Consider the following 12,117-nt stretch of genomic DNA (forward strand, 5'->3'; position numbering starts at 1 on the left):
GTATTACGTGGACATACGAGTAGCCTAATCAACAGCTTAGGACATAGGCTACCGACCATAAACACAATAAACAGATTTCTCCAAACTAAAACCCGGTAGGCATACATGTTTTCAGTTTTATATTTGTGCCTATGCCACCGCAATCTAGAATAGGTAGACTGTGAGACGGATGTTTGAGAACATATAGCCTACAAAGAGGTTAATGAGTCATCTTTTTAAACACACACGCACCACACACATCATTATTTAATCTCTACAAAAGGTCCTGTCTATTGAACAGGTAAACTGCGAAAAAAGTTACCACCACATTTAGGATAGGCTATATCAAAACCGCGTTACATGGGTCATTTTCCAGTCCTCCAGTCAGTCTTCGTCAACGATATAGGGTAGCCTACAAATCATTCTGAAACTAAATATAGGGGATAAAAAGCTGACAAGTAGCTTCACATGAAAGACAATCGGTAGATAGCCAATATTTGTAGTTTGACAATTATTAGCCTACAGCTAATTGACTGGACCGCACTCCATTTTCGTCTAGACGCCAGTGCAGAAATGGCCGGCAAACGTAAAAAGCAGGCTAATTATCGCAAAACCTAAACGTTGTTATCGAGGTCATGATGGGCGATTGCTGGCGCCGTATAGTTTTCAGATATACGCCAGCACATTAAGAGCATGGGTCAAACATTAGACGGGTCACAAGCTCCCAAAATTACATTTCACATGCCCCCGAATGTTCTTGCTTCGAACATGTGATTACTGGCACTTTCCCCTTAGAGTTGAAAAAGGCACTTCATTGATGCCAGGATTGGACATTACAGGTCTCATGAATGCTAGCACTAACGGACGCGATTCAATAGGAGCTGCGCTGTACATTGACTAACAATAGCCTACAATTAATTAGAACGTGCTAAAAAAAGATAACATGCATTTAATGTATGCAGATTAAACAAATTCATCGCATCACCACAGTGGTGAAAAAACTTAGATTGTATAGGCCCATGCTAGACAATGTAGCTACATGATAGGTTTCTAAAAGAGTTTTCTACAGGGTTATCAGAATAATCCATTAGTGGGAGGCACTTTTACTAAGCTTTTAATCAACTAAGCAAGAGTTAGAATATACATTCTCCACTTAACAGTAACATTATTTGCAAATAGAATGAAGTGGAACAATAGCTTAAGATGCCACGCCAAATAGGAATAGACTGGAAACCAGATTGAGTTGCAGGCTATTACGTCTTGTAAACGGGATAAGAAGGATAAATTCAATAACACTTGGAAAGCTACCGACTTTTAGACGAATCATCAGTAAATAAAGTAAATTTAAAAATGTTTAACATAGGGTAATGAAAGATAACTGAAATGTATTCCCCACGGCACGTAGAAGTTATTAGACACATTAACATTTAACTGCACAAAAGGCCCTATGATTAAAAAATCATAATTAATACAGGTGATAATCGTTAGGGTCAATGTGCTGAACCGTAGGTCATTTCAAAATTGTTCAGTCGCATTGCAATTAGGTATACTATGACTGAACATGGTTGATGTCTTACACGTCGGGTAACGTTTGTTTTTTTCGTTCAGAGGGTACGTTCACACTAAATTTCGATTTGTGAACCCTGTTTATAGGTCAGTCAAATTTAAGCCTACGTGTTCTGGAAAGGAGCAATATTTGCATTAGTCCTGCTAGATGCAGGCAGCACATTTAGTCCAATTAATACGCAAATGAGCATGGCCGTGCAAGGTAACCGCAGGGTAATAATAATAGGTAACTGCAAACTACAGTCACTGTAGGCCTACAATCAGAAGTAGACCGTTCGACGACTCACCCAGATTATGCAATCAACCCAGGCAGAACAGTATAACGCGTATTGGGTTAAAAACATTCGGCATTATTAGTTGCAAAGTGTGACAAAATCGAAACACATTAGTTTATGCCTTCTTCGACAGAAATATTTAAATATGAACTGCACTAAGCCTCATTCCTGCCTTTAAGTTATATCTATGCAAGTTCAATTATTAGGCCGATATTTACAGCTGTAGAGATACAACTGCGCCCTCTAGTGAGTCGGGTTTTTATTAACCTTGTAGTCAATAAAAACCAATGTGGTTTTCAAATGCTAAGTGGTACAATATTTAAAAAAGGGATAAAGGGCCTGCACAAGTCTGAAAATAACAGACGACCTGACAGTCTCCTCACAAATTCATAACACACCAAGTACTTATCATACCAGTTCTATGCTGAACCCTCAGCTTTTCTCCTTTCCCTACATTTGTGGTTTCACTTTTGATCTCTGCTTGCCTGGAGGACATCTCATGCAGGACTGTAGATCATCTTCGTAACCTCAGTTTGGCTAAGGCTGAGATGCTTTACACAGTGGGGGCATTATGTGGCGAGGGCAAGCCGGGGCTATATCCCTGCAACTCCACATAGTACCGGCACACAGCCCCGCCTCCCGCCCCAGGCATTTTCTTAATTATATTCTACTTATATTTTCAATAAAATATATTTAAAAAAAAAAAAATAATAATTAGCACCTCCATATATATTGGCTTAGCCTCCCCTGGCCCCATTACTCATATTAATCGAGTTTAATGCACTGGCGTCACCTAAACTGTGAATTGCCCTGGGCCAGTGAATAGGAATGGGGTTTCTGGCCATTTAAAATTCTCTTTCATAGAGCAAAACTCAGAAAGAAAAACAAAGTTTATAGGCATAATTCATTTGAGTTAAAAAAAAAAAAAAAAAAAGATATCAATTTTAGTGTATGCTTTCAATTGCCCCCATTCACTTTATATGCAACGACAGATTTTAGGTACTTTAGTTTGATGACCTGTTGGCTTTACAGTGGGGTATTGTGCATTTGGGGGTTTGCAATTTGAAGTATGCCAATACACTTCAACTCCAAACCACATTATATAATGATGCAGTGTTTTCAAAAGTTCTACACACGAGCAAATCAATTTACAACGATATATACAATTTACATACAATAAAATCAATTTATTCACAATGATATAAAAAAGGAAAAGCTACTCACCATTGCGCCCATTTATTACATTTTTTTTTTAAAAACAAATGACTTTTAAAAATTCATTTACACAAAGAAAAAGATTTCAAATATTTAAAAGATCTTAGATGTCTTGAAGGAAAAGACAGGATAAAAGAAAGTTACACACAAAACAAAGTTAGACATAAAAAAAACAGGAGTGGACTCAGTCACTAGTTCTGAACCCTCAGTGGGAGCTTGGATCGACTGGGCGACTCCCTCTCATTTTCGGTCATCTTCGAATGATTGAGAGAAGATTTGTCTTTCTTGCCACCTCTCTTACGCTAGACACAGAGGGAAGATAATCTCAAGTAATGCGCATGCTTGCTGGCACCTTATCACTTCAATTACTTCTATACAGGTTAAAGCTTTGCATATGCAAAAACATAGAGAAGCCAAAGAAATCATCTTACCTTGAAGAAGGGGACTCTTCCACTCTCTAAGCACATGATGTTCTCATCGACATAAGATTGTTCAGGGATGGTAGTGTCGTTGCAGCTGCTGACCTCCTCCTCTAGCGAATCCTGCAGGAACACAAACCCCCCGTAGAGAAGCACCATAAGCCTTCTTTTTTAAAATATTTTTTTGGGGCTTTTTTCAGCTTTAATAGACAGGATAGTGTAGAGAGACAGGAAGAACTAGGAGGAGAGAGAGGGACACGCGACAAAGGTCGGCGGTCGGACTCGAACCGCCGACGTCGCGGCTCGCAACGAGCATGTGGAAAGCGCTCTACGGGCTACGCCACTGGAGGCCCCCCATTAGCTTTCTTCAAGACCGACTGATACGAAACACGCGAGTCTCCATCTCGGACGATCGTACCTCATCAACCTGCTCCTCCTGCACGGTCTCGCAGAAAGACAGCGCTGTCTGAAGCTCCTGCTGCTGCTTGCTGAAAGACTCGAGGAGTTCCTCCCTCCTCCTGCTTCTCACCAGGGTCCTGGGGTAGACGTAGTCTTTGCGCTGTGGGGTTTTGCCTAAAGGAGACCGCAGGAAAGGAGTCACACTCGGCACACAGCCGCCTGTGGAGGACCGCAGTCCGTGGAAGCGCGCTCTGGGGGTGGTTGAGAGGGACGGAGGTCCCTCCCTGCCCGTACCTGTGGGAACGTCCTGCTTGAGCTCCTCGTTGAGGAAGGTGCGGACCTTGGAGAGCCCGTTGCTCGGGTGGGAGGCCAGCTCGGCGGTGTGGAGCTGGAGGGCGGCCTCGTCCGAGCGGGCCTGCTTCTCCAGCACCTCCAGCGTTTCCCGGACGACGCCCTGCTGCAGTTTCAGCTGCTTGCTCACGGCACGGGCAGAACCGCCACATCCCACTTCCACGCCCTACACCGGGAACGCAACGGCACCGTTTAAGACTTTCCGGAGAAAACTGGATAGGGTTCTGAAGTGTGAAATTCAACTAATCTTATTGGCTATTGCTAGTGAGTGCACCCCTTCTCCACCCTAATTCCAATTCCCCTCTTCCACCATCTACCCTATAATGCAATTAAGCAACAATTAAAATACTGACTCAACCTCGTTTTTAGTTTCACAGGTGATAAAGCAATTAATTGCCATTCCTTTCCCCATTAACAGGAGGTTTAAACCATGAAGTGGTACTCGTAAATTGATAATTAACACAATTACAACATTTAAAATTACCCGCAGAAGCGTAACCAATGAGTGTATCTGATTTGACAACAGAGGGTTAAAAGGTAGTCTAAAAAAACAGGACGGTTACCTGCTGAAGAGCCTGTGCAGAGGTCTTGCTGGCAGCCATCTTGGAGAGCTGCTCTTCAGCCAGGGAGATGGCGGTGGCCCTGGCGGTGTCGCACCACGTGAGGCTCTGCTCGCCCAGCTCGGTGACGGAGGCCTTCAGGTAGCCGTGCTGGCCGGAGGACTCCTCCAGCGTCTGCCTGCCTTCCTCGGTGGCTTGCCGAAGCTCAGCCGCAAGCCCGGCGGTGGAGGCTTCCATGTGACCCTGCTGGGCGACGGCTCTCTGCTCCACAGCCGTACATTGCCTGCAGAGGGAAGAAGCCATTTTCTTCAACGCTCCTACCCACCTAATTTCAACTGTTGAATTCTGCTCATCGTCCCTCAGAAGCTTGTTACTGGAGTGGTTTAAGAAGGCTTTTCTGAAGACGCTTACGTTTGAATGTCCTTCTGCAGAGACGCCGCAGGCTCCTGCATGGTTTCCGACTGGCTCAACAGCTGACCGAAATCCGTTCTGGTCTCCAAAGCCAGGAGGTTCAGCTGGTTCTGCAGGCAAGAAAGCACCTGCGAAATGCTCTGTTGAGAAGCGCAAATGAAATCATTCAGAAAACCAAGAAGTCATAATAGGATAATGAACAAGCTAGGCTTGTCTGCGGTGCTAAAGGGGGAGCCACTGACCGCCTCCTGCTTTTTGCCCGTGCTGCTGATCATCTGCTTCAGCTTGTCGTTCTCGGCCTGCAGGGAGATGAACCCCGCGTTCGCCGTCTCTCGCAGTCTGGCCAGGCCTTGCGTGTGATCAGTGAAGAACGAGCTCATCTCTTGCTTCATGCACTCAATCTGGGGGGGGGGGGCAAGCAACGTCTTTTAGACCCAATATTGTCCTTAACCCCAATTTTGGAACATACTGTATCATGCTCACAAGTCCATCGCTGCAGTGTCCTTAGTAGAAATGAGTCCACACTACATTCAGGCAGCCCCCAGCTAAGCCAGACAACTCAAAGGGAGCACAGTACGTGACCCCTGATCACTTCTAATTCAGGTCAGGATTACTACATGGAATTAAACACCCATTGTACCCAAGATCCCATTCCACATGGGTCTCATAAAATTAGTTACCTTTTCTGCCACTACAGAATGACTCTGCAATGTGCGTTTCAAGGATTCATTCATCTCCATAAGAGCGGCAAATCCGGGCATGATTACAGCAAATATTCCGTTCTCCATTTCAAGCCTGTGCTCCACCTGTTGCATTAGAAACAAAACCATTTTCAGTGAATTAGAGCTATATCTGTTAGTTTGGGAGAAAAAAAGAGAGACACAACTTATGTTTGAGTCAAGTATTCCACATAGATTTCTTATAGAAATGTTGCAATCTACCAGAGAACATATTGCACTTAGGCAAGTAAGTTTTTATTGCTTGAGGATTCATAAACAACTTTAATCACCAATTACTAGAGGGAATTGGTCAACATGAATGCACAATCTCTTGCAATTTTGCCCTCAAACAAGGAAAACACGAGTCGTTACCAAAATATTAATCAGGCGGTCCTTTCCCTCCTGGCACAGCGATTCTTGCTCCTCCATCTCGGCCTGGCATTTGGTCACACTGGTGTTGACGAGATCTTTGATGCTTTTAAAAGACTTGGTAACCGTCGATGTGGCTTCACTGAACGCTGTAGTACTGACATCCAAGAGACCGGCTGGAAAGGAGAACAACAAGTGACTCGGGGCACATTAATTAAATGCAGTTATTGTGCGTTGCTTTTGATAAAAAGCCAAATAAATATAACGTAATGCAATTGTCACAGCTGAGCTCATGTCAAATCTTTTTCTAGATTCTCAGTTGCCTTCTCCTGCCGACTCGATTGCAGAAACACCACTCACTCACCGACTGAGCTTTTGTAGAAGCTGAACATTTCCTGGTGCTTCACACACTGTTCGTCCACAGACTTCTGCATTTGTTTGAACACCGTGTCCATCTGCATTTCGAAGCTTTTCTGCATTCCGGCATTGTGCTCATCCACTGCTTTCTTCCTGTCCAGTTTCTCATGCAGACCGGAGACATCTTTAGTGCTGACAGTCACCGTAGTCAACAACTAAAGATGGATAGAAATCAATTTGATAACTTAACGGGGATTGACACCAAAATTCAGTCTTCACAATGCAGTGCTTCATCAGTTTTCATCCGTCTGTCACTGGTACTCAGATTATGAATCGGCAGCTCGGCCTGACGTAGATTTCAGTTAATACAGAAGTAGACTGCCAATACTATGGGTGTACATTTACATTTCACGGAAACACATGAACCAGCTTAACAGAAGCCAAACTCTTCAGGTAAAACAGTCGCCTCTACTTTAAAATACCATTGACGACCAGTAGGGGGCAAGAGTGACATGAAAGAGTCACATTAGGTGCCATTTCAAAACAAGCGTATGCTGCAACGCTTAATTAAAAATCGCAGTTAACCCTTTTAAAATGGTGTGGTATCATAAGGACTGACCTTGTCAGCAGTGCTGTACAGTTTCCCCTCTGTGGTCTCCAGCTCGGACACGATGAACTGCTCCTCACTCAGCCTCAGCTTGGTCTGCTGCAGTTCAGTCTGCGCTCCTTCCAGCTGCAGCTTCAAGTCCTTCATGCTGTCTGTACAGAGCTCCAGCTCCTGCTTGCTGTGTGAGAACAGGTCCGTCAGCTGAAAAGAGAGAGAGAGAGAGAGGTGGTAAGAAAGAACCAAGTCATAATTATTGGAAAATAAAAAACTAAATTCAAAGCAGTAGGTAAGAGCAGGCCATAGAACAAGTAGTTTCTCTAGTCTTGGTTCCCCCCATCAGCTATGGAGAATCATTCAAGAGAAACGTACCGTCTTGAACTCATCATCCAGAACCGAAATCTTCTCGGTGAACTCCGCGATTTGCTCCTCCTGCACGGCTATTTTGCCATTCATAGAGCTAAAGGAAAAAGAAAAACCCAACCATCACTAACCCTCCGCGTGCAGTTCTTTCCACTTTAAATGGTACTTGATAGTATGCGTGCGCATGACTGTGTGCGTGAGACACGTACTCAAAGTTCTCAGCCGACAGATACACTCCATTCTTATCCCGAGAGGCGGCCAGGTCCCGTTTCAGGCGTTCAATTTCCTCAGTGTATTCCTGGCAAGTAGAAATTCATTTATTTCAGCCTTTTCGGGTTAACAGGGGCAAAGATCAAAAGCATTCACTATCTAGATTCATAAGCCGATTCACGCAGACATACGTTTTGTGATGGTGGTAGGAACATAGTTTCTCAGTGTATTCCTGAAAATGGCAGTCAATGTAATCCTTCCAAAATACTTTATATTAAAACAGTATTAGACATCAAATATTGAAGCCATAAAAAGCTTATCCTTTCAACAAGGATGCATACCTTGATGAGGGCCCTCTTTGTCAGTTTCTGATTCACTTCGGGCTTATTCATGATGTTCTTTGCTCTATTTGCATATTCAAGGGTGCTCAATGTTTCCTGTTTTGAGAGGGGGAAAAAAACTATCAGTCTTCCAAAGAAATGATTCAAGTTCAAACATTTTAACTTTGCCTCAGGTTGACTATAATTGGCGAAATATCCACAAACACACCTCGAGGTTAATGGAGGCAGGGGAGATGGTGGCGATGATGGACGTTTTGGTGCGCCCCCCGAGGGAGTCCTGGAGGATGCGGGTGAGCTTGGACTCCCTGTACGGCACGTGGGGGGTCCTCTCCACCAGGGCGGTGATCACCCGACCCAGCGTCAGCAGGGACTGATTGATGTTGCCGGCTTCGCGGGCCCGTTTGTCCACGGCCCCCGAACGGCCGATGTTCTCGCTGCCAGCAAGATCCACCTGCAGTGCGGAGAGAGCCATGTGTCAACAAAACATAAGAGAAACCATGGAGAATATTATCAGCGGGTTATTTCCTCAGCAGATACCTTTGTGCATGGTGACGACCATTTCACACAGCTGGAAATTTCAATGAGCCATTCGCTTAAGGCACCGGGCTCATGGGTGGACAGCCCATGGGCACGAGGCCCACAGACTTCCGATTTCAAGCAAAGTCCCTTTAACACCACTTCCTTCCCACCACCCTGCACACTCTCCAAGTTTGCAATATTGGTCTGTATGTGAAAACGTCCTTAAATAACGGCAGTTATTTAACAACATTATTAAACAACATCGGTTACCATAGCTTACCAAATTCAGCTTCCCAATCTTGACCAGCTCTTCCCCATCGACAGTGGTCTCCTTCATGTGAATGGTGACGGAGAAGACAGAGTGAGAGCGGCTGAAACACAAGGAACAAACGGTGAGGCCCTGGGGGGTTAAACCTCATTGGCTGAAGGTTGTCCCGTTAGGTCACAGTACATTGCCTTTACCTGGAGTAGGCATTCATCAGGGTGGATGCAGTCTTCCTCTTGGCTGCCCCTCGCTCCAGAATCAGATAAACTTCATCTTTGTTGTGCACTGTGATTTCTTCCAGGCCCTTGATGATGACCCCTCGCTGAAGTGAAACAGGGGGGAAAGGAATTCAAAATGGCACTAAATAATATGCAGCAATCACACTGTACACGTGTGAGCAAATGTGTGCACATACTTTAGTTAACATAATGCAATAATGATTGACCAATGATCAAACATGAAAAAAATTCCACATTTCAGTCAAACCAAAAATGCTGCAACATACAAATACTTAGTAGGGAGGGGTTATACGAGTGCAATAAGTCAAAGTGAAATCCAAGACCATTTAAAATGAACGATGACAAAGCAGCGTTTTCCATACCTTGTTACGAGGATCATCAAACATTTGAAGCCGCTCAGTCACGTCCGGGCAAGGGCTGAGGAGGTCAAAGAGCTCCTCGTTGTAGATCTCCAGCAAAGAAACCTTGACTGAGAACTCTGTCCCATTGGTTGAAAGTTTCTCAAAAATCTGGTGGAGTGTTCGAGGAATAATGCCTGCCAGAGGATCCTGGAGAAGAAAGTCAAAAATGCAAACATATTTGCGCTCAACTGCAAATCAAAATTTGTAAAAGCAGCAATACAATAAATTCTATTTTTTTATTTTTTTATTAGAAAAGTAAAATAAAAAAATACATAGGCAAGTTCATATTAATTAAGTAGAAAGATAATACTCAGGGAAAGTCAAGTTCACAAAATGCCCCAGGAAAAATTGTTTACCTCTTCCCATGTAAATTCCCCATCAGCTGATCTTTCACCCTCCATTGTGAACGTTTTTCCAGTGCCAGTCTGTCCATATCTGTATATATATATAATATTTAAAAATAAGTTTTAAAATCATACCGAGATGAAATGAAATGGCACACGGTCACATTCCCAGGAAAAACCAGTACTTACGCAAAAACGGTGCAGTTGTATCCCATGATCACTTCATCCAAAATCGGACAGACCACACTTCTGTACACCTCAATTTGTTTGGCCAAAGGACCAAAAACCTAAACCAAGGTTACAAATAGCCCAAGTTAGTGTACACAAAACTAAATAGATTTACATTTAGTTGATAAGCTGCCCTGAGGAAACTACTGTATGTCCGTTGATTTTATAACAACATATACTGCCTGTAACAAGTGTGAACGGTTTCTAATCAAAAGCAGCTATTGCATATTGGGAATTATTTCTGCTCATAAGGACACAATATGCAATTGATTGCAAAGCACGCCATATTCACATAACTAGAATTTTGATCAGTCATAACAACTAATTCCCTAATTTCTGTTAAGCAAAAGTCAAGAATCTGCCGAAGAGAGACCTATTAAATACTGACAGCTGAAGTGGTCTTTTGGAGAATGCAGAAGAAGGTTAAAACGCAAGTCAACATGTCAAATTTGCATCGTTGTAAAACTGAAACGTTTTCAACAACCCCAAATCAACAAGAAAACCAAAATGCACTGGGGATAATCCGGACCAGATTTCAGAACCTATGATTTAAGGCACAACCTAGTCCATATGATTTCACAGTGCAGAAAAATTGGCCTGAATGCTCACTATGCACGTCTGTTTCCACATCTTGTTAGAGTTTAGCAGCTACAACTCACCATATCGAAGGTGTAGGTCTTCCTGCCGGATTTATCGCCGATGCCCCCAGTACGCACATTTAGCTCCCGTCTTATGGGGTCGCATTCCAGTATAGAATGAGACCCGGGTTTGCGTTCTGCAGCGTTGAAAGGTCTGCAAAAAACAATTAAAATTCGAATTCGACCACTTCATCTAGTTAATTAGCTAGCTATCATTAGGCCATTTAAAGAGATTAGTAAGAAGGTAAACAACGCGGCACAGACGATATAAGGATGTTTATATTCTGACGGCCATTTACTGACTTACTTGTACACCATGCATCGACACCAAGAAAATGAATAAACTCACAAAGTAACTTTATACATAACTGGTGTAGCTAGCCAACTTAGCTAACACATTGGATAACGGTAGGTTGACTTGCCAAGCGATCCAGGGTGTAGTTAACTTATCTTGTTAAATTAATGATCCTACCTGCATCTTACGACAACTTGGATGTTCCTTCCCTTTTCGTCTTTTTTGCTGTTGACAGATGAAGCCATCTTTGTCGATATAACCTAAAAATCAAACAACATTATGATGTAGTTAACCGATTAGTTGGGTTACTTGATCATTTCTGAACTGAACACTTCCCCTCCTTCAAATAAATATTCACGCTAAAATAGCCAATTTGGCGCTAACAAGGTTGATCGGATTTCAATAATTTTTCGTTCGCATTTTCGTTATATAACCAACATTACCTTATATCCCGCTGTTCCCTAGTATATCCAATATATCCGTATAAAAAGGTAAACGTAATGCAATGTTTATTTCAAATGAAACAGTTAAAACCAAAACACAACACTGGTGCGTTAAATTCGCCCGTCTTTCTCTGCTTGCAGTTGACTAGACTTTGAATATTGCTACTCTAAGGTATATAGCCAATCCACAGACAGAAACAACGTAAGCAGCTATTTAATTGGCGAAAACGGTCAATGGCGAAATGAATCATGGGATGTCCTGGAATTTAAAACAAGAACTGAGAGCGATTTCATTTTAAAGATATCCTTCTCGCGTTTTCCTGTGCTGTTTAAGAAGTTCCGGTACTACGTTAATTTGTAACCTCATCTAATTCCGGTGACAAAATAGTAGGTCCTTGTATATCTCGATGGTTAAGCCACAGTTCCGCGGTTCAAGCAGAGAATTTCTAAAGCTTTGGTTCAACAACCGTTACTCTTGAAACCATTGCACTCAAAGCAGTGATGCATTAATTTCAATGACAGTAACGTACAGTATGGAAAATTACATTTGGTGGTAACATTACATTGAATGTAATAGAATGTCAATTAAAATCGAAATGAAACAAAA

At 42.9% G+C, this 12,117-nt stretch overlaps 1 protein-coding gene across 1 annotated transcript; it reads right to left on the minus strand.

Annotated features, from left to right (window-relative positions):
* Positions 1 to 2,907: 2,907 nt before the first annotated feature.
* Positions 2,908 to 11,686, minus strand: kif11 (kinesin family member 11). Its single transcript, XM_035403727.1, has 23 exons — positions 11,511 to 11,686; positions 11,245 to 11,327; positions 10,794 to 10,926; positions 10,096 to 10,193; positions 9,919 to 9,997; positions 9,524 to 9,709; positions 9,120 to 9,244; positions 8,938 to 9,028; positions 8,347 to 8,589; positions 8,139 to 8,234; positions 7,797 to 7,885; positions 7,597 to 7,684; positions 7,240 to 7,428; positions 6,628 to 6,835; positions 6,267 to 6,439; positions 5,856 to 5,981; positions 5,418 to 5,576; positions 5,176 to 5,315; positions 4,768 to 5,047; positions 4,148 to 4,370; positions 3,873 to 4,027; positions 3,467 to 3,577; positions 2,908 to 3,337 (listed from the first exon to the last, which is right to left on the minus strand). Exons 2-23 carry the CDS (start codon positions 11,310 to 11,312, stop codon positions 3,227 to 3,229), a joined length of 3,171 nt encoding a protein of 1,056 aa, XP_035259618.1. The 5' UTR covers positions 11,313 to 11,327; positions 11,511 to 11,686; the 3' UTR covers positions 2,908 to 3,226.
* Between the last annotated feature and the right edge of the window lie 431 nt (positions 11,687 to 12,117).

This window comes from Anguilla anguilla, chromosome 2 (genome assembly GCF_013347855.1).
Source record: "Anguilla anguilla isolate fAngAng1 chromosome 2, fAngAng1.pri, whole genome shotgun sequence".
Taxonomy (NCBI): domain Eukaryota; kingdom Metazoa; phylum Chordata; class Actinopteri; order Anguilliformes; family Anguillidae; genus Anguilla; species Anguilla anguilla.

Bases quoted from the DNA above. Each gene is read 5' to 3' on its own strand.
- kif11 (XM_035403727.1), bottom strand. From the start codon at position 11,312: ATGGCTTCATCTGTCAACAGCAAAAAAGACGAAAAGGGAAGGAACATC. The intron at 8,590-8,937 runs GTAAGCTATGGT...TCCGCACTGCAG, and splicing joins AGATTGGGAAGCTGAATTTG to GTGGATCTTGCTGGCAGCGA. The intron at 7,685-7,796 runs GTACGTGTCTCA...TTTTTCCTTTAG, and splicing joins CTGTCGGCTGAGAACTTTGA to CTCTATGAATGGCAAAATAG.